The sequence below is a fragment of the Dendrobates tinctorius genome, unplaced genomic scaffold (genome assembly GCF_039654945.1).
Source record: "Dendrobates tinctorius isolate UK_male_01 unplaced genomic scaffold, ASM3965494v1 ptg000150l, whole genome shotgun sequence".
In the NCBI taxonomy this organism is placed as follows: Eukaryota; Metazoa; Chordata; class Amphibia; order Anura; family Dendrobatidae; genus Dendrobates; species Dendrobates tinctorius.
The window spans coordinates 1,056,776-1,078,466 of NW_027361817.1; the positions used below are offsets into that span (position 1 = coordinate 1,056,776).

The 21,691-nt window shown below is 47.0% G+C and overlaps 1 protein-coding gene across 2 annotated transcripts in view; it reads left to right on the forward strand.

Moving 5' to 3' along the window:
• The window catches only part of LOC141049832 (hemoglobin subunit beta-2-like), a 265,364-nt gene that overhangs the window by 171,937 nt on the left and 71,736 nt on the right, over positions 1-21,691 (forward strand). For both annotated transcript variants that reach the window (XM_073546640.1, XM_073546641.1), the window contains one exon: positions 4,215-4,425. In XM_073546640.1, the coding sequence (XP_073402741.1) occupies positions 4,215-4,425 (211 nt within the window). The remainder of the gene's footprint in view (positions 1-4,214; positions 4,426-21,691) is intronic.

Genomic DNA, 21,691 nt, shown 5'->3' on the forward strand with positions numbered 1-21,691 from the left:
AGAGTAGCGGCACCACAGGCACACATGCGTACAGAGTACAGGCTGGAAGCAATGAATGAGCGAGGGTGGTGACATCACTGAACCATGATGCTGACAGGTTGTGTCTCTGTGGTGCTTTCTGAAAAAATTACTCTTTGTTTTGAGCAATATATGGGGCCCATCATATACTCGAGCATCATATGGGGCCCATCATACACTGTAGCATTATACTGGAACATAATATACTGGAGCATCATATGGGGCCCATTATATATGGAGCATTATATGGGGCCCATTCTATTTGGAGCAATATATAGGGCCCATCATATACTATGTGGATCATTAAATGGGACCCATTCTGTTTCGAGTTTGGAGCAATACACGGAGCCCATCATATTCTGTATGGAGCATTATATGGGACCCATTCTGTATGGAGCAAGATATGGGGCTCATACCGTATGGAGTATTAAATGGGGCGCATTATACTGTTTGGAGCATTATATGGGGTTCATTATACTGAATGGCGCAATATATGAGGATCATTATTCTGTATGGAACATTTCCTTCATTATATTCTGTATGAAGGAAAAAAAACAGAACTCCAGCGTGTATACTGAGAAAAGTTAAAGTTCCAATTTATTCAAAACATCATTAAAAATATGTAAATCCATTACTAGTTAGTACACATGATGGATGAAATCCCCGGTATAACTGTAGGTACATGTGCCGGCTGGGGGTTGGTCCCTTTCGGGTGCAGAACAGACTGGATACAGACACAGGAATCCGTTCAATCAGGTTCAAACTTTATTGAGTGTTACTGACGTCCACGGCATGCACGACAGCTTCTGCCCCTAGGCCCGGGTACCCATCACCTCCTGCTTCTGCTGTTGGCAAAGACCCTCTGGGTTCCTTCACCGTGGCTGTTGTAATGCCCATGGCCACAGCGCTTCCCCCTGGCTGAGTCTGCCCGCTGCACACCTACTTACTCTTCGGTGTCCAGCCGTACGGTACCCAAACCTTCCATTAGTCACTGCCATCCTTCCTGTCTTTCTTAGGGCCACCCCCCTCTCCGAGTAACTGTCTTTCTCTCCTTAGTCCTTCCTGAGCTCCTCCTTCCTCCATCCTCTGCTGAGCTCTTTCCCCTTCTCTCTTCTTCCTCTGTGTCTGAAACCCCTCCCCCACCCCGGACTTTCCTTCCTTAAATCTCCTCCATCTGGAAATCCCTATCCCAGTCCCATAACTCTGCCCACCACGACTATACAGTTTCCCTGGCCTAAGGCCTGCTGTTGAGTCCTTTTCTCACTTCTCTGTCTCCATCTTGTGGCCAAAACCCGGTACTACGTCATCCTGCACTAATTTCCAGCTGTTAACCATACACATACAATAAAGCATAGGGCACATCATCTTTTACATGTCTTTCCCACCTCAGACAGGTCCATGTCATGTGCCCCGTCCTGTGTGACACGACCCGCAGGCCGGTAACTAGAACAACAGGTCATGGCACATGTAATTGTCCTGTGTGACATGACCCACAGGCCGGTAACTAGTACAACAAGACACAGGGGAAAAGGGAAACATTTACAATGGAGGGCCCTGCGATAGGGAACGGGGACTTGGAGACCTCCTGCAATCCCCTGAGTCAGTGTCCCTCACACTCCTAATGTTCCCTATGCCGGTTTCGCACCGGGCGCCGCTCAGGAACCTAAGAACCCTAGCTCGCCCCAAACCTATCCCTTACTAGTGCAATGGATGGTGCAGAAACTAATCCCACCACTACACTAACACAAGCATAAGGAAAAGTGACAAACAGGGAAAAACATAGCTTTGCTCTGTGGCTAATGCTCCCAGCAACAGAGTCCAACATCTGAGTGCCTCTTCCTCCGACCGTGTCAAACACCTGGGTGCAGCTTTACAGCAACAGCGTCCAGCACCCGAGTGCCGCCTTGGAGCAACAGAGTCCAGCACCTGAGTGCAGCTGTCCAGCAACTAAGTGCAGCTCTACACCATAGCTGCCACTCCACCAAGCTTTGCAAGAAATCTTCACTGGCACCATAGCTGCCACTCCACCATGCTTTACAAGAACTCCTCGCTGACACCATAGCTGCCACTCCAGGACTCTGACTGAGCTGCCCTGGACTCTCCTCCAGCTCCTTCCTTCACCCAGGATGGTTGGAAAAGACCAACAATAATATCACCAACACGAGTGAGCACAACTGACACACCTTTATTGAGCAAACACACCTGTTAGTGATTCCCGTGCAATTACACAAACTACCACCGAGGGGCAAACTAGAACTAAAAACACCAGTGCAATGACCATACTGGCCACCGGGGGCAAAACTATCTCTAAGCACAGAAAACCAGAAAACATCAATGCCATGACACTTGTGGCCACCGGGGCAAAACCAAACCTGAGCAAACAGCTCAAAGAAAAAAAAGGTTACCAGTGCTTTTATCTGACATGATCCAGCATGGATCATGACAGCTCATAGGTCAGTCCACCCCATACATAACCAACTCGTTTCAACCAATAAAAAATCTTAGTTATGGTGACTTTTTTCAATATTCTGTATGGAGCAATATATGGGGCTCATTATTCTGTATGGAGCGCTATGTGATGCCCATAATACTATATGGAGGATTTTACTGTCTGGTTTCAGATCTATTGTACAATAGATATCACTCATGTAATGTAAGAAGTGAAATCTTTGGCATTGTACTATCCCTATATTTCTCTGCCATATCTGTGCATTATGAATTGTGGTATGTGTTAAATGGGCCCACTGAGACTCTTTCACCCGGGGCCCACAAAAAACAGGAACCAGCACTGTATGCACTGCACAGTACCTCTTCTCCTGTCTTGTTGTCGAAGAGGCGACATTGGACTTTGGGAGGGTCGATATTCATTTAGTATTTTCAATATTACTATGGCCAAATAAAAATAAAATATTGGAAAAGCTGTTTAAATGGACTATCCCAAGTAATTCCCTCTCCTCTGGATAGGGGATAGCTTTCCAATTGCTGGAGATCCGACTGCTGTGACCCCTATGATCCTGAAAATCGGAGCTTTGTAGAGCACCATGTTAATGCAGCTGTGGTCGATCATATGCACTGTGGAGCCATTCACATGTGGCTCTTCAAATATCTCCTTTTAGGAAAGTGAGGGGAACAACAAAGCAAAGCAAAATTCACTGATCGGGATGAGGAGTTAGAGTTTGTGGGCTGGTGGGGTTTGTGTGGCAGGGCTGTTTTTTTGTCCAAGTCTGGCCCTGGAGCAGATCATTAGGAATAAATGGTTATTGGAGTGTATGGCGTGGCCAATGGAAGGAGCACCAGCTCCGTGTGGGGGTATGTGCAGCACGACCAGCTGACCGTGAGGTGCTGCCTGAGTTAGCGCCTGTGCAGAGGACGGCTCCATGCATATGGAAAAAGAGACTGGTACTTGCGCAGGTGTGATAGCCCAGAGGGGCCAGGAGGATGCCCACAGTGTTTGTGGTCGTGTCTTGCAAATCAGCGGTCTGAACATTGTACAGCCTGGATAAGGAATCGTAGTCCAGTTAAAGTCAGAGCAACTCAAAGTGCATGGACAAGAGCTGGTGAAAACGCAGGGGCAATAGAAAAATAGAGCTATCGAAGTCCAGTTGCACAAGTTCCCAGGTAACCCAAAGAGCACTAGGGACAGTGAAATATGTATCCAAGGGTGGTGCCCTCAATGGATAGGTGCAGAATATATCCACAAGCCTAATAGTATTATGAAACGATATCATGCAGCAGTTAATAACAAAGGAACATGAATAATAATAATATTGATGGAAAGAATGTAGTTAGAAATATATTATGAACACCATAAAGACCCATAAGGGTCACATGAATATTATTTCCAATAAAAATGAGTCCCAGTGTGCTGGTGAGGCAAAACCTCCAGGGAACTGGCAAGGTCCCTGATAGAAGGACTGCTCCATCAGCCTGTCCAGCACAAGAAAGTCCCTAATAGCATAAGACCTTCGGAGTTGTCATTTATGCAGAAGGGAATGGTTGTGGAGCCAAAAAATAGACACTTCTGGTTGAGGAACAACCATTTCACATTTGCAAACTCATTTGGCGTATTGCAAGTTTTGATCAGAAGCATAGGTTTTATTAAACTTGTTCATGGTCTTTTTAGAGGTGTCAGCAGTTTAGTGTGGTCAAAACTGCTGATAGATTTAATTTAAAATAAGTTATATTTTTTACCTTAGGCTGCAGGTCGTGTTACCCTTCGTCCTGAAAACCTTTAAAGAATTTGGAAACGGTTCAAGTTCAACCGCCACCTATGACAATGCCAAAGTTCAAGATAATAGCAAAGAATTTATCAAAGTGGTTGGAAATGCCATTTCGCATTTGGGTGATACTGAAGATGACCTCAGCAAGATCTCTTCCATGCTCACTTTGGACCAAAAGGAGTTTCGGGTATAAGTTATGTATTTATATAGATATTAATTTTAGGTTTCCCATGCAAATAAATACTTGTTTATGACATTTATAGGAACTGCATGTCACTATAGTAATGTGTAATTTTAAATATCCGGTGTTGGATATACTATATTGAAACCACTAAACATACCACTACTGTTCCATAAGGTAGTTCCACTGCTATTATCAATCGTCATTAACCAGCTAGATGATCATTTGTTTTTTATCTCCTCTAGTGAAATATTTGGGGAATAAATACATCTCTTTAGATAGGCCTATAACATCACTTCATCAGCCATAATTGTTCTCTATTCCCCCTTCCTAAATTTACCTCAGAATCTAGACTTATCATCTGATCCCACAACCGCATTAGCACTTTGTATCTGGACATATACAGAAACAGACTTGTGACCGATTCATGCAATTTTACTTTAACCCCTTCCAGATATCTTCAGTAAATGCATGGCGCAAGTTGGAAGCAGGTGTACAGAGGCTGAACCCGCCCCATACCCAGCAGATATTGGATAACATTAGAGATGAGTGAACCTTTCAATCTTTGGTTCAGATTTTTATGAACGTTCCGATGTTCACTGAATAGTTTGCCAAACATATCCAAAACAAACTGAATTCAATGGGAGGCAAAACTAAACATACAGGAAAAGTGGCTTCAATTGACCCACAGTACAAATAATATAATTGTGCAGCATGGGACAGGGCCTGGGACAGGGCTTGGACCAACATTTCTAGCGTAAACATTGATCAGTAACGGGTGGCTTAGTGACAGGTGTAGCCTTGGTACACTGACAGCCCTGCCGAATTCAGGCAACACACATGAAGGAGACCCAACTTGGAGTACAAATATTTCCAAAAATTAGGGGCAAACACCAGGAAAAGCATCAACTGACACACAGTAGAAATTTTAGAATGGTACAGCAGCAGTCAGCTATGGGCCATGCATGAGGTTTTAGGGTGTAGGCCAGCATTTAGAGAGAGCCTTGAATTTAAGTTTAATTTACGAAGAAGTGCGTGAGGGACCCATGTAAGTCTGATGTGCTGGGAGCCCCGATACCTCATGCAACAGCTCAAACAGCTTTTTTTTCCCTCAGCCACACTTTGGTGGCACAAATATCATCTTGGTAGAATACAAATTTAAACATTTAAGGATAGTAACACAGGTAGTCGACTGAAAGTAAGTACACGCCTGTCGGTCTGGGAGCCCTACTTACACAGGCAATACACGTAGGAGACCCAACTTGGAATCTCCACATTTCAAAAAATTATTGCCACACACCACTAAAGTGGCATAAATTTCCCCAAAGTAGAAATAGTATAATGGGGCTCTGACACCCTTTCCCTACAGGAAACTCAGCAGATGAAGACCTAAATTGGAGTCACCACATTTCAAAAAATTGCTCGTAACATCATCAGCAGGAGCAACAACAGGCACAGAAGCCACGATAAAGGTGTCATAGATGGCAATAACGGAAGATCAATGCAGCACGCTAAAAACTACACCGTTACCGTTACCTAGACTACCTAGTCTGAGATTGGGGTGCAAAAGACATTGGAGATCCACGACTTGTTCATCTTGTTGAAAGTTATGCAGTGTACACATTTAGGGAACAGCTCCATAAGCTTATCCATCAGCACACCACCAGCAGTGCTGAAGATATGCTCTGAGAAAATGCTGGCTGTATGCCATATCAAAACATCCAAGGCGTGACAGGTGAACTCAGGTCACTCTTCCATTTTTAAAGAACAAAATTCAGAAGGGTCTGTGAGGGGTTGCCATGCTTATTAGAAGCCTTCAGGTAGACTCAGGAGCACATGCAAACATGAAAACATCATTGGGTTTATTATATGCAGTGGGTTTATTATATGCAGCATAAATCACGGTGCTTAAAACAGAACACGGTCCTCCCACACACAGTTAGGGAAAACCACTCTTAGGCCTCATTCTCACTGGCGATAAAATCGGCCGATTGCAATCCAATTTTTAATCGGATTGCAATCTGACCCATGTTAGTCAATGGGTGACATCTCACTTGCGATTTTTTTTCTCAGCCAAAATCGGTCTGAGAAAAAAAATCGCAGCATGCTGCGATTTGCCGCGATTTTCGGCAATACAAGTCAATGGGTGCGATTAAAAAAAATGGACCAAAAATGGACCATCCGTTTTCGATCCATTTTTAACGAGTACGTCACCATCCTGTGGTATAGAACACTGTAAATGGTCCTGTAAATGACTGTAGAATAAGAGTGGCTGGGAAAAAAAACGGATGAAAAACGGACGCAAACCGGGTGGAAAACGGATGGGAAAAAAAAAATTGCACAGAAATCGCATGACATTGGCATAACACTCCACCCTTTTTTCCAGTCCTGAAATCGGACCGTTTTTTTAATCGCCAATGGGTATGAGGCCTTAGTCCCCACTTCTGTGGGAAGTACAGCTTCTCCCCACAGCACCACACACAGACTGAATCACAGGTCCATGTATATATCACATGTGCTGGTAACGTGATCAATACATCACTGCACTGCAGGTCCTGCAGGGAAAGGGGTCTGGTGAGCACTCTCCCGTCCATACTGCGGTGCTCACATAAAACTGGCCCATTATACTCTGTACATGGTCTCTCAGCACATAGTGTGCTGGAAGCAAAAAAAAAAAAACACTCCAACACTCCGGTTTTACATCACAGACTGCAGCATATGCAGTGACACATACCTCACTTCCTCTACAAAGCCAGTGACTGTCACATATTCCTCCCCCTCTGCCCAAAGCCTGGAGTTTTGGTACCTTCAGACACTAAACAAGGAATTTGGGAGATGGCATCTGCGTTGCCATGTAACTTCCCTGGCCTGTGTTCTACATGAAATGAGAAGTCCTGGAGAGCTAAGAACCACCTAGTAACCCTTGCATTCTTACCCTTTTACCCACTCAACCATCTCAGTGGTGCATGATCTGATACTAATTTGAATCTACGGCCTAGAAGGTATCTACGGTCCACTTTATGGCCAAGCACTCCTCCACAATTGCATAATTCTTCTCGCAAGAAGAAAGATTTCGGCTCAGATACAGGTTGGAATGCTTCTCTCTGTTTATTTCCTGTGAGAGTACCGCTCCTAATCCAGCCTCTGAAGCAACACAAACTCCTTCTTAAAGTCTGGTGCGAACAGGACCAGATGCCTACACAGAGCCCGCATGAGTTCCTGAAATGCCAACTCTGTGTCAGGAGTCCATTTTACCACAGTCGGCTTGGTGGCCACGAGGAGGCCCGTTAAAGATGTGGCAATCGTGGCAAAATTTGGGATAAACCGCCGGTAATATCCCACAATCTCAAGAAACGCCCTCACTTGTTTCTTGGACAGCAGTTGCGGCCACTCCTGAATTGCCTCAAATTTATTCAATTGGGGCATGATTATGCCTCTCCCGACAATGTAGCCCATTTACTTGGCCTCCTCCTTCCCTATGGCACACTTCTTCAGGTTTATTGTAAAACCCGCTTTCCTCAAGGCATCGATGACCGCCTGTACTTTTGGGAGATGCGAACTCCAGTCATGGCTGAAGATGACGGTGTCATCCAAATAAGCTGCAGCATACTTCCTATGTGATGCCAAGATCTGGTCCATTGGAAGGTAACGGGGGCCCCTGCAGCCCGAATGACATCCTAGTGTTATGAAAGCAGCCATCTGGCATCGAGAAGGCCGTCTTCTCTTTGGCACTCTGTGACATGGGGATCTGCCAGTATCCCTTCATTAGGTCGAGGGTTGTGATATACCTCACGGGCCACAGTTGCTCAATCAGTTCATCCACACTGGGCATCGGGTATGCATCAACACTGGACACCTCATCGAGCTTGCAGTAGTCGTTACAAAACCGCCATTCACCACTGGGTTTGGAACAAGGACGCTGGGACTTGACCAGACACTTTTTGACTCCATTATTACCCTGAGGTCCAGCATCCTCTTCACCTCTTGTGAAATTATCCCCCGGCGTGCTTTGGGGATTCTGTAGGGCTTTAGGTTCACCCTTACATGCGGCTCCGTTAGTACATCATTTTCCACGACCTGTGTACGCCCTGGCAATTCTGAGAACAGATCACGGTTCTGCTGAAGCAGTTCTCGACATTGCTGCTTCTGGGCTCTTCAAGACACAAAGTGGAAACTCCTTCACCTCTGCTCCTGATGGAGTTACCTTCAGCAGGGTCTGGCTTTTAACCGGGACACTCGGTACAGCCCCGTTCTGCCACATGTCCCAGAACAGAGAAAATCACTACCCAGTTTGATGGGATGGATCAAGTCTCTCACTACCCCAACCTCATGAGTCTTATCACCACAGTCTGTCCCCATGGTTACTCTGGCTACAGGGTAGTGTGGCGCCCCTGAGGCTCAGTCGCCACAGAGGTACTGCACCTTCTCCTAAGGTGTAGTGTTCCACCGCCTAGGTAAGTTGGGAACTGCTTTCCACGCTCCAACACTCACACCCCACACAACAGGGTAGTTCTGCACAACCACATTGTGGCTCAGTGCTTAGAGAGTAGCAGAGCACCTCTGGTGGTTCCCTGCATGGAACACTGGATGTGCTGGGAGGTGGGTGGAGTTGAGATATATAAAAGAGTGGGAAAGTGTAGAATTACAGGTTCAGTCTGGCGGGAGGTCAGGCGAGAGGAGGTCAGTCTGAAGTCAGGCTGAGGGGAGTCTGGACAGTCAGTCAGGAGAGTCTGAGGACGGGTCCGAGAGGAAGGAGATCCCTAGAAGAGGGAGAGAAGGAGTGCTGCAGCTGCCTCAGTGATCTGACCCAGCTGGCATGGGAAAGGAACAGAAGGAGAAAGACGTAGAACTGCAACCTAAGTTTCCATAAGAGAGAGAAAGATCTGTGCGGAACGAAGGAGTAGAGAACAGAGAGGAGACGTGGGTTGGAAGAGGAACCCTGCCTATAGGTTCTCCGCGCAAGGCCGGGGCCCGGTGTTACGAATGAGTCACCGTAGGAGGCAAAAACAGAAATACTAGCTAAGTCCAGAAAACCAGAGAAGTTGGCAGCTATCGGTGTCATGGTATGCCTAGGTTACATTAGGCAAAACCCCCGGGACCCCTGCGATGTCCCTCAGACTAGGGGAACCCTGTATGTCCCTCTACCCAGGGTTTACACTGAAGGTGTGCCTGCCTGAGCCTCCACCCTGTCCCTGTCTCCTGTCCAGCCCTAAGCTGAACCCACCTCCCTCCACCCAGTGAGGGGACCAGACACCAGACCCCACACATACGTATGGACAGGGGTAAAAGAAACACCACACAGTTAATACACAAGGGAATACAATAATGTGCAAGGGCAACCAAATATATACATAACAGATTGGAGAAAGAACCACTGATGGATATACTGCACCAGATATCAGACGCTCCAACACCACCACTGCTGACCGGTATTGCTAGCACTAGGCTAAAGCTATAGTCGGCGACGCCCATAGTCAGGACGAACTATTTAAAGACCAAGGGCGTGGCCCAGCCCTCAGCCAGCATGACAACCTGGTTAACCCTATCCCGACTGGAACAGAATACCCAACAGGGTATTACCGCTGTCTGCCGGACACCCTGGTGTGAACAGTGTCCGACATGACAATCGGATTGCAGACCCCTGAACCTATCAACAACAACTAGCAGTAGCCATGGGGGTTCCTACGGTGCCCTAGATCCCTCGATCACAGCCGGAGAGCTAAATAGCCTAAAGACAGAAAGGGGAAATCTAAACTGCCCCAGAGCAGACCCCAAAGCAATAGGCAGCCCCCAACCTGTAATGACGGTGAAGCAAGATGAAAAAACACTCACACAGATAGAAAGATAGGCTGAGCAAATGATGGGGCCCAAGCTAACTAAATAGGACAGGATAGAAAAGCTGCTGTCTGCAATCTGCCAAAACCCTATCAAAACAAGGGCCAACAGGCTGATAGGGAAAAAAGCCCTGAAGACGCTAGGCTTCAAAAAGACTATATCAGTACTCAGGTATTTTCTGAAGACAGAGCAAAAAGGAATTCAGCTCACCCCAGCAGGGAATGGCAGAAATCCAGAAAAACAAGGCAAAACAAAACCAAAACACAAATGCAAAAAGCAGAGCAGAAAACTTAGCTTTTGAGGAGCAGGAATCAGACTGGTCTCCTAGAATCCCTCAGAGAGATCACCAGCAAGGCAGAAGGGTGTCGGCTGCCTTATATCCAGTCAGCAATTCCCGTGACCCAGTCATCATCATCCAGCTCAGGTGCTTAGTAATCAGCCTCACTACCTTCCTTCACCAGAAGAGGGAGTTCATCAGACCTCAATGGTGAAGGGGAAAATGAACTCACAACAGCCCGGTCCCCGAGGTTGTATGAACACTTATGGTTCTGCAGCAGACACCGGTGGAGTAGTTGGCTGTAAGTGCACTACTCCCATCTAAGACTTGGGGCACAACAGCAACTGAATAGAGAGCCAGGACTCCGGAGCAGGGAGTCCCCAAGAGAGGCTACAGCTGTCTGCCATATGAGTAGAGTTGTTAGGAACATCTGACAGGAGGAACTCCAGAGTACCACGGTACAGGAGCTCTTCACACTAAAGGCGCAATAGAGGAGTCGTTCAGGAAAGGTACATGTTGGCGGAGTGTTGGAGAGGAGAATCCTGACTTGCCCGGGAGGTTGATTGAGTCTCTGCCCCGGAGGACACGGCATGGAAGCGGGCACCAGTGTGTACCACGAACTGTGAGTAAAGCTTTGGAACTGCAAGCCCTGGTGTCTTCCATTCATTTGTGCGCTAACACCGTCAGCACCGCTACATTTGGGTACCAACATGCCTCACACCGCCTGCGCCTATTCTCATCTGTTGTGAGTTCATTTTCCCCTTCACCACTGAGGTCTGGTGAACTCCCTCTTCTGGTAAAGGAAGGTAGTGAGCCTGATTATCAAGCACCTGAGCCTAATGATGATGACTGACTGAGTGGAGTCACGGACTGGATATAAGGCTGCAGACGCCCTTCTGCCCTGCGGGTGATTTCTCTGTGGAATTCTAGGAGACCAGTATGATTCCTGCTCCTCAAAAGCTAAGTTTTCTGCTTTGCCTTTTAGCATTTGTTTTGTTTTTGTTTGCCTTGCTTTTCTGGATTCTGCCATTCCCTGCTGGGGTGAGCTGAGTTCCTTTTTGCCGGTTGCTCTGTCTTCAGAAAATTCCTGAGTACTGACATAGTCTTTTTGAAGCCTAGCGTCTTCAGGGCCTTTTTAAGTCAAATATAAAGTCACTGCACACGTAGATTTTTTGCAAAAGTGGAAAATCTTTATTTCTATTGGACGGTGAAGAAGCGACAGCTTTTTTTGACGTTTCGGCCTCACAATGGCCTTTATCATTTAGTCGCTGAAAAAATAAAATATATACAATAAAAATTACAGATAAATATATACAATAAAAATGACATGTAGAATAGATCTTAGAATAAGTATCTCTTTGAGAAGCATCTTCATTTTATGTGCCAAACGATCATTAGGGAGTATAGAGACATTTTTAAGAAAAGAAACAGAGAAAAGGAAAGCATGGCGGCAGACAGAGTATCACTCGATAAGTAAATATTGATATCATACCCCTTCGAGAAGAAAGATTGTAGTCATCAGTTAGATAGTTTCACTGTTAGACAATGTTTTTAGAGTAAATGGATTGTCCTGTAAAGGGAGGTTGAATGAGAATATAATTAGATAGGAGCCAATACTTGAGAGTATAATTAGATGGGAGTATGATCAGATGGGAACTAATAATAGAGACAAACATGTTACAAGGTAATGAAAAGGTCTTTTATAAGAGTCTATAGACCGTATGGTTCCTAGTACTACTAAGATCAGAAATATAGACAGAAAAGTTTCATTTCTAGTGTGACTAATGGAAACTTGTATATTGATCATGTAAATGTGGGATATACGGTGTAGGCCTATGGAAAAATGATGTAACACTCTAAATGACTAGTTTGTATAAAGAGAGAATAAAATCAACAGGAAAATTAGAATACCTTTGTGGCAAGTGGTCCTGGTTCAAGGGGATCCACAACTGTGTTAATGTGCCCAAAGCTAATTGCCTTAAAAGAGAAAATCTTATATAGGTATGTGCCAAAAAGGCATACTAATAAGTATGATATGTTGAGGACAGAGATACATATGGAATCATGAGGAAAAATGAATACTTTTAAGATAAGTGATTCTAGAGGGTCCACAATTATGCCAGTATGCCCAAGGTACATCGCCTTAAAGGTAAAAATATACACATAATAACATTAAAAAGCGAGATCTATTGGTGGTGCAGCGGTAGTTATGGGAATCTCTTCCATGTTACTCACAATCATTGGTGGCAGTGGTGGATGCAGGCACCGCCGTGCCTGTGCAGTGAATGAGCGCTGTGTCTGTATCAGCGCTCTTTAATGGTGGCAGGGTCGGTCATCTGACCGGAAGTGACGTCAGACGCCGGCGCCTGCGCAGTAAGGAGTGGAACATGTCGCCCATAAGGGGAAAACCACCAAGAAAATGGCGCGGGGAACCCGCGCCTGCGCAGTAGCGCTTGGGGAGAGACTTACTCACAGGAGAGACGCCAATGGGCGGGAGCCGATATCGCCATGGGCAAAGTTAGATAAAAGGAGCTCCATATGGAGCAGATAAGAATGCATACATATCGATTGTAAGGCACAACATGGTGAACTTGAGAGATATAAACCAATGACAATATTTATAGCAATACATTACACAGATTTAATAAAAATAACAATATTCTATTGTAGGAGTCCAAACTGAAAGGAAGGGAGAAGAGGAAAGGGGGAAAAAGAAAAAAGAGAAAATAAAATAAAAAAAAAGAAAAAAAAGGGGGGGAGGGAAAGAAATGTTTTAATGATATTATGTAAAAAAGGAAAAGGAGGGGGAAAAGAAGGGGAAAAAAAGGGGGAGAAAAAAGGGGGAAAAAAATATGTGTAAGTGGGGGAAAAAAAAGGATACACAAAAAAAGGGGTTGAATCTAAATGGATCATGCTAAAAAGTGAAAACAAAAAGAAAAAGGAAAAAAGGAAAAAAAAGGAAAAAAAAGAAAAAAGAAAAATTGAAATATAGAAAAATTGAAATATAAAATAAATATAAATGAGAAATGGAGAAAAAAATTGTGGGAAATTTGGGAGAAGAAAAAGGGTGGGGAAAAGGGGGGGAGAAAAAGTTGGGATGAAAAAATAATGGTGAAAGAAGGAGAAAGGGGATGAAAAATAAATGGATGAAAAAATGAATGAAAAATAAAAAGGAAAAAAATTGAAAAAAATAAAAAATAAAAATTAAAATAATAAGAAATGAAAAAAATGAAAATGAAAATAAAAGAAAAAATAAGAAAAATAAGAAAAATGGGGTTGATATGTCTTACCGCCATGGAGGATGTCAAAAGAGACCCATACAAGAAAATGATCAATTGGTCTAAAGAGAAAAAAAAGGGTTTATTAGATTAACCAATCAATTTCGCGGTTGAGACCCTTGGGATGTAAAGTGTCAAGGGTATAGATCCAGTAGGTTTCGCGTTGTTTTAGTAAACAACTGACATAGCTTTTGAAGCCTAGCGTCTTCAGGGCCTTTTTCACTGTCAGTCTGTTGGCTCTTATTTTCATAGGGTTTTTCACGGATTGCAGACAGCAGCCTTCCTATCCTTTCCTACCTAGTTAGCTTGGGCCCCGTCTTTGCTCAGTCTATCTTTCTGTCTGTGTTAGTGTTTTTTCTTCTTGCTTCACCGTCATTATTTGTTGGGGGCTGCCTTTTGCTTTGGGGTCTGCTCTGGGGCAGTTTAGATTTCCCTTTCTGTCTTTAGGCTATGTAGTCCTCCGGCTGTGGTCGAGGGGTCTAGGGCATCTTTGGAACCCCCCACGGCTACTGCTAGTTGTGTTGATAGGTTCAGGGGTCTGCAATCCGATAGCTGCCAACTTCTCTGGTTTTCTGGACTTAGCTAGCATTTCTGTTTTTGCCTCCTATGGTGACTCACTCATAACACTCATCTATTGCAATTACTCTGCCCTGGGGTTACAGCTTCACCTGAGGGGAGCTACACCATCTACGCTGCAACACACCATCAGCCCCAGAGGATCTGCACGCAGCATTGGCTTAACGTCTTGCTTGCCAAACTCCACAGGTGGCGTCACGAACTATTCCATTCCATTAACTATAAACCACCATTGATTTGGGTGCCCAGGGCCACGGACCGGGTCACCGCTGCTGTGACACGTTCCCCTGACACTGGCCTGACAAGGAGTACCCCACAGCCCTGGGAGGGCGACCCAATTTTGGCATCACGAACAGGATGACGAGACCCGATACCATCGGGTTCTGTGCGCCTGAAATTTGTGAGACTTTGAACTTTTGAAAATGTGCAGAAGACCTGATTTGATAGACTGTAAAATGGACATTAGAAATGGCCGCTGGCGCGGAGGAGAAGGGCGTGAAGAGATGGGAGGTCCTAGGAAAAGACCGCAAAGAGTATTGGGCCTTCCCTGCCTGAATTACTATGTGACAGCAACATGGCCCACCCCCAGAGGGGTTCGTATACTGGCTTGGTATGGAGGCGCTGGAAGAAGACGCCGCCCCCGGAAGGAGGGGCAGAAGAAGCCAGTGGTGGGAAAGGGGCTGAGGCAGGAAGAAGAACGCCAGAACGCCATTTTGGAAAGTGAGGGAAGGAGGCCTGCGGAGCGCGGGGAAACGGATCTCCCTGGCGCCATGGCTGAAGGCTCCGACCCGATCTCAGGGATGAATCACCAACAGCTGGAGGACGAGATTATCCAGCTGACGCGCCACCTGCGACTGAGGCGAGAAGCGCTATGGACATTAAACCTGCAGCGCACCCAGGAGGGGCCTACACCTGCGGTACCCGCGACACCGGTACCCGCCGCTGCTGCATCGGATCTTTTCCTGGCAGACCCTGCGGAGCTTGGAGCCGCTGCCATGCCACCAGCAGCGTACTCTGTCCCCTCTTTGCCGCTGATACCAGAGGAGTTGTACACAGCCCAGGGAGCTGAAGCAGAGGAAGAGAAGCTCCTGCTCGGACCTGACGCGGCTGCGCAGGCCCCGCCACCGACCCCTGCGGAACCGGAGCTGCTGTTGGCCCCACCGCCGTGTCTGGTGTTTCACCGGGCAAAACCCGTTGCCACCACGCCTGCACCGGAGCAGAGACCGCGCCGCCGGGAACTCCCAGGTATATACCCCGGCCCTCCTAATTGGTTGATGGGGAGGTGGAGGAGGTCCCTGCTGCTAGGGGTACGGTTGGAGCCGGCACGCCCGATCCGACATCTTCAGGGAAGAGGGGGGTCTGGATTATTTTGGGACGGTGATCTCGGGATCCCTTCACCGCCAAGTCCCCAGGCAGTTGCTTATCAGCGCCGACAAGCTGCAGAAGCCCTAGGAGTTAGACCTCATACCAGGACAGCGGAACCACCTGTCGAGGAGGAGCAGTTGATGGGCATTGTGATACATCATGGATTCCATTTGCCACAGCTTCAAGGCCCTTTAGCAAGAAACCAGTCAGGATGAGAACAATCCCAGTTCGGCTTCCAGAACCCCAGGAGGGGACCACAATTAAGAAAGTTTACAGTAAATCTCGTTACCCAGGAGGGTTTGTTTGCACCGTTGTGCCTGTTTATATTTTTGCTGTTATCATGCTTTTCTGGTAGCACTTTCTTTGCCTGATTTTTGCAGTGGCAGCATTCTTTAATTTTGAACTACAGTGATCATGAACTTGGAGTGTATCACAAACTCTCTTGTAAATAGTTTGTGCCTCTTTAGGTGCTCTCTCTTGGTTTTACATAAAGACACTTTGCGAAGATGATGTTTTACATAAGGACACTTTGCGAAGATGATGTTTTGCATGGACACTTTTCGAAGATGATGTCTACCTCAAAGGACACTGCAAGAAATCCCGGCTGGGAGCGGTGTCCAGCACTTACAAGAATCTTTGAAATGTTTTATTGTTGATGATGTGTTTTATAAGAGTATTAGTAACTGAGAAATGGCTTTTACAGAGAATTGAGAATATTTTGATACAGAATTAAGAATAAAGAATTGAAAGTAGACAGGTGACGGACCAGGTACTTGCGGTCAGCGTCTTGCGTCTAGAAGAGACAGTGAAAGTAGAAAAATTATCAAGAAATGTGTACTAGGGAAGGAAAAGCTGAAGAATACTGAAGTGATAGTGAGTCACAGATAATGACACTTAGAATGAAAAATTGCACTTTTTGACTTGAAGTTTAGATAGTTAAAATAAGAATTGTTTGTAACGTTCAAGAATAAGTACCTCCTATACTAGGAAGTTTAGTAAATGAAAAGTTTGTTCTGCATTGCAAAATTTTTGTATGTTTCTTGCTGTCAACTTTGTTTGTCTTGCAGCCTGCGGATGTGCTGTGTTTAACGGGGGGTATGTGGCGCCCCTGAGGCTCAGTCGCCATATAGGTACTGCACCTTCTCCTAAGGTGTAGTGTCCCACCACCTAGGTAAGTTGGGAACTCCTTTCCACGCTCGAACACTCGCACCCCACACAACAGGGTAGTTCTGCACAACCACATTGCGGCTCAGTGCTTAGAGAGTAGCAGAGCACCTCTGGTGGTTCCCTGGATGGAACACTGGATGTGCTGGGAGGTGGGTGGAGTTGAGATATATAAAAGAGTGGGAAAGTGTAGAATTGCAGGTTCAGTCTGGCGGGAGGTCAGTAGAGAGGAGGTCAGTCTGAAGTCAGGCTGAGGGGAGTCTGGACAGTCAGTCAGGTGAGTCTGAGGACGGGTCCAAGAGGAAGGAGATCCCTAGAAGAGGGAGAGAAGAAGGAGTGCTGCAGCTGCCTCAGTGATCTGACCCAGCTGGCACGGGAAAGGAACAGAAGGAGAAAGACGTAGAACTGCAACCTAAGCTTCCATAAGAGAGAGAAAGATCAGTACGGAACGAAGGAGTAGAGAACAGACAGGAGACGTGGGTTGGAAGAGGAACCCTGCCTATAGGTTCTCAGCGCAAGGCCGGGGCCCGGTCCCTGAGGTTGTATGGTCACTTATGGTTTTGCAGCAAACACCGGTGGAGTAGTTGGCTGTAAATGCACTAATCCCATCTAAGACTTGGGGCACAACAACAACTGAATATAGAGACAGGACTGCGGAGAAGGGAGTCCCTGAGAGAGGCTACAGCTGTCTGCCATACGAGTAGAGTTGTTAGGAACATCTGACAGGAGGAACTCCAGAGTACCACGGTACTGGAGCTCTTCACACCTTAAGGCGCAATAGAGGAGTCTTTCAGGAAAGGTACATGTTGGCGGAGTGTTGAAGAGGAGAATCCTGACTTGCCCAGGAGGTTGATTGAGTCTCTGCCCCGGAGGACATGGCATGGAAGCGGGCACCAGTGTGTATCACGAACTGTGAGTAAAGGTTTGGAACTGCAAGCCCTGGTGTCTTCCATTCATTTGTGCGCTAACACCGTCAGCACCGCTACATCTGGGTACCAACATTCCTCACACCGCCTGCGCCTATTCTCATCTATTGCAATTACACTGCCCTGGGGTTACAGCTTCACCTGTGGGGAGCTACACCATCAACCCCAGAGGATCTGCACGCAGCGTTGGCTTAACATCTTGCTTGCCAAACACCACAGGTGGCGTCACAAACTATTCCATTCCATCAACTACAAACCATCATTGATTTGGGCGCCCAGGGCCACGGACCAGGTCACCACTGCTGTGACACGTTCCCCTGACACCGGCCCGGCACCGAGTACCCCACAGCCCTGGGAGGGCAACCCAGTAGTCCTTGGCATATCCATGTATGCAGCGTACACCCACCCACCTATTTGGTATTAACTGGTGGGGCAGTGCAGCACTGATTATTGTCACCAGACTTCCAGAGTCCAACAGCCCGAGGACCCTCACCCCACTGACAGAAAAGGCACAAGACTGGGGACCATCACCAGGTTTACAGTCCACACCGCAGGATGGGTATGGATAATATGAGCACCGTCTGCCGAGACTGCAGTCCATAGGTTCAGGGGGCATATTACACCGGGCGGCAGGGCCGGCATTAGGGGCAGGCAGACCAGGCAGCTGCCTAGGGCCCCTGCTCCCCCAGGGGCCCCCAGCTAGCGGCACATCATGCCTGCCCCCAGCGCCGACTCTCCCCGCCGCTGCTGCATTGAACTATATTAGCGACTGCCGGTGCAGTTTCAAAGCAATGATGGAGGAGAGAGCATCAGCTGACGCTCCCTCTCCCATCATTCCCCGCTCTGCCTCTGAAACAGCAGGTGCGCAATGACATCATCACGCTCACTGTGTACCAGGCAGGCAGAGCAGTCTGAGACAGGAGCCGGGAGCAGTGGGGGGCACGAGGAAAGGTGAGGAGTGTTTTTTTTTTTAATGCAGCAGTGAGTACTGGACTGTGGGGCCATTCTGGGGGGGGAGCTGTGCTGTATATCATGGGGCTGTGCTGGGGGGGCTGTTCTGTATATCATGGGGCCGTGCTGGGGGGTACTGTGTACCATGGGGCTGTGCTGGGGGGTGCGAACTGTATACCATGGGGCTGTGCTGGGGGGGCTGTCCTGTTTATTTATGGGGCCATGCTGAGGGGGTGCTGTATACCATGGTGCTGTGCTGGGGTGGCTGTCCTGTATATCAAGGGGCCATGCTGGGGGGTGCTGTATACCATGGGGCTGTGCTGGGGGTGTGTGTGCTGTATACCATGGGGCTGTGCTTAGGGGGCTGTCCTGTATATCATGGGGCCGTGCTGGGGGGGTGCTGTATACCATGGGGCTGTGCTGGGAGTGCTGTATGACATGGTGCTGTGCTGGGGGGGCTGTGCTGTATACCATGGGGCTGTGCTGGGGGGTTCTGTATACCATGGTGCTGTTCTGGGGGGTGTTGTATACCATGGGACTGTGCTGGGGGGCTGTGCTGTGTACCATGCGGCTGTGCTGGGGGAGTTGTGCTGTATACCATGGTGCTGTGCTGGTGGGGGGGTGCTGTATGCCATGGGGCTGTGCTGGGGGGCTGTGCTGTATACCATGGTGGTGTGCTGGGGGGCTGTGCTGTATACAATGGTGCTGGGGGCTGTGCTGTTTACCATGGTGCTGTGCTGGGGGGCTGTGCTGTATACCATGTGGGGCTGTGTTATCTACTATGTGGCTGTGCTATCTACTATGTGTCTGTGTTATATACCATGGGGGGTACATTATACATTAAATTCTATGGGGGAGGCTGTGTTATATAATATGGGGGCTACATTATATTCTATGGGGAGGTGGGCTGTATTATATTCTATTCGGGGCTACATTATATTTTATGGGGGGCTGTATTATATGTATTTATTTTCTATGGGGGTGATTTCATCATACTCTATGAGGGGTCTACATTATACTATTTGAGGAGGCTTCCTTGTATTCTATGGGGGGCTGCATTATATTCTATGGGGGCTAGATTATATTGTATGGGGGATTCAGTATACTTTATGAGGGGGCTACATTATATTCTATTAGGGCTGCATAATACAGTACTATATGAGGAGGGCTACATTGTATTCTATGGAGGGGCTACATTATACTATATAAGGTGCTGCATTATATTCTATGGGGGGCTGCATTATACTCTTTGAGGGGGCTGCCATATATTCTATGGACGGGCTGCATTGTATTCTATGGGGGGTTACATTATGCTCTAAGGGGTGGCTGCATTATACTATAAGAGGGGGACTGCATTATATTCTACTGTATGGATGGTTACATTATATTGTATAGCGGGGCTGCATTATACTCTGTGGGGTGGCTGCATTATGCTCTAAGGGGTGGCTGCATTATACTTTATGTGGGCTGCATTATACTGTCGAGGACTATGGGGAATACATTATACTATGTGAAGAACTATGGGGTGCATTATACTATGGGAAATAAATTGTACTACATGGCCATCCAGGTACAGTATCTGCCCAGCAGCAGCGGCTCTTAACTCCTTCCTCTCCCTCCCTTCTCCTTGGTTTACATGGATGACTGGCGGTGTATTATACTATATGTAGCACTATGAGGAGTGTATTATACTATATGGAGGACTATGAGGAGTGTATTATACTATATGGAGGGCTATGAGGAGTGTATTATACTATATGGAGGACTATTAGGAGCATATTATACTATATGGAGGACTATGGGGAGTGTATTATACTATATGGAGGACTGAGGAGTGTATTATACTATATGGAGGACTATGGGGCACATTATATTATATGGAGGACTATGGGGTGTAAACTGTAGATGTGCTGCTGATAATATGGTGATCTGTTAGTGATCTATTAATGATCGTTCTGTCCCCATCATTCTTTCTCAGACGGTAGAAAGAGGCCGGGAAACCTTTGTTGAACAACATAAATATTGTCGATCACACTCATTTAGCGGCCTGAACTCAGCGCATGTAAATACAACCGAAATGCTTTTGTGTGTTGTGCAATATGTTAGCATTTGGAGCCCCATTTTAAACTTTGCCTAGGGCCCCACTTTGCCTAAAACTGGCCCTGCCGGGCGACTACGTGTCCAGGATTGTGACACTGCCAACCGACCACATCCTTAATCCCAGTCGCAGGATTAGGACATCCCCCAGTTATGAGCCTAGCCACCCTCTTTGGTGAGCCCACCCCTTTTGGGTAACCCAGTACAGGGACGTAGTAACGTCTGGTTTCCCCAGGGCTTTCTCCACCACCTGGTACCTCTCAAGCAGTCCAACCAGATCGTCTGCATTCCGTGGGTCTCCCTGGGCAACCCAGGTCTGTATTGGCCTGGGTAGGGAGTGGATGAATGTGTCCATCACCACATGCTCAACCATCTGGGTCAGAGTGGACAACTCTGGCTTCAACCAATTTTGGACCAGGTGTAGCAAGTCAAACATCTGTGAACTAGGTGGTTTATTGCCAGCATATGCACAGCGGTGGACTCGCTGAGCCCTTAGGCTGAGTTCACACGTGGCGTTTCTTTCGCGTTTCCACAGCGGTTTTAACCACGTGATTTTGCCGCGAAAATGCGAAAAATAAGCATCCCATGCATTCCTATGGGATTCCGCAATGCTGTGCTAATGCTGCGGTTTTTACCGCGGCGGAATCGCTTTGGGGTAAAAATCGCAGCATGCTCATTATTTTGCGGAATCGCGGCGATCCCGCACCCATAGGAATGCATTGTTCCGCTTACTTCTCGCAGGTGGCTGTGCCCACCATGCGAAAAGTAAGCGGAACAATTGCGGATGGTACCCACGGTCCAGA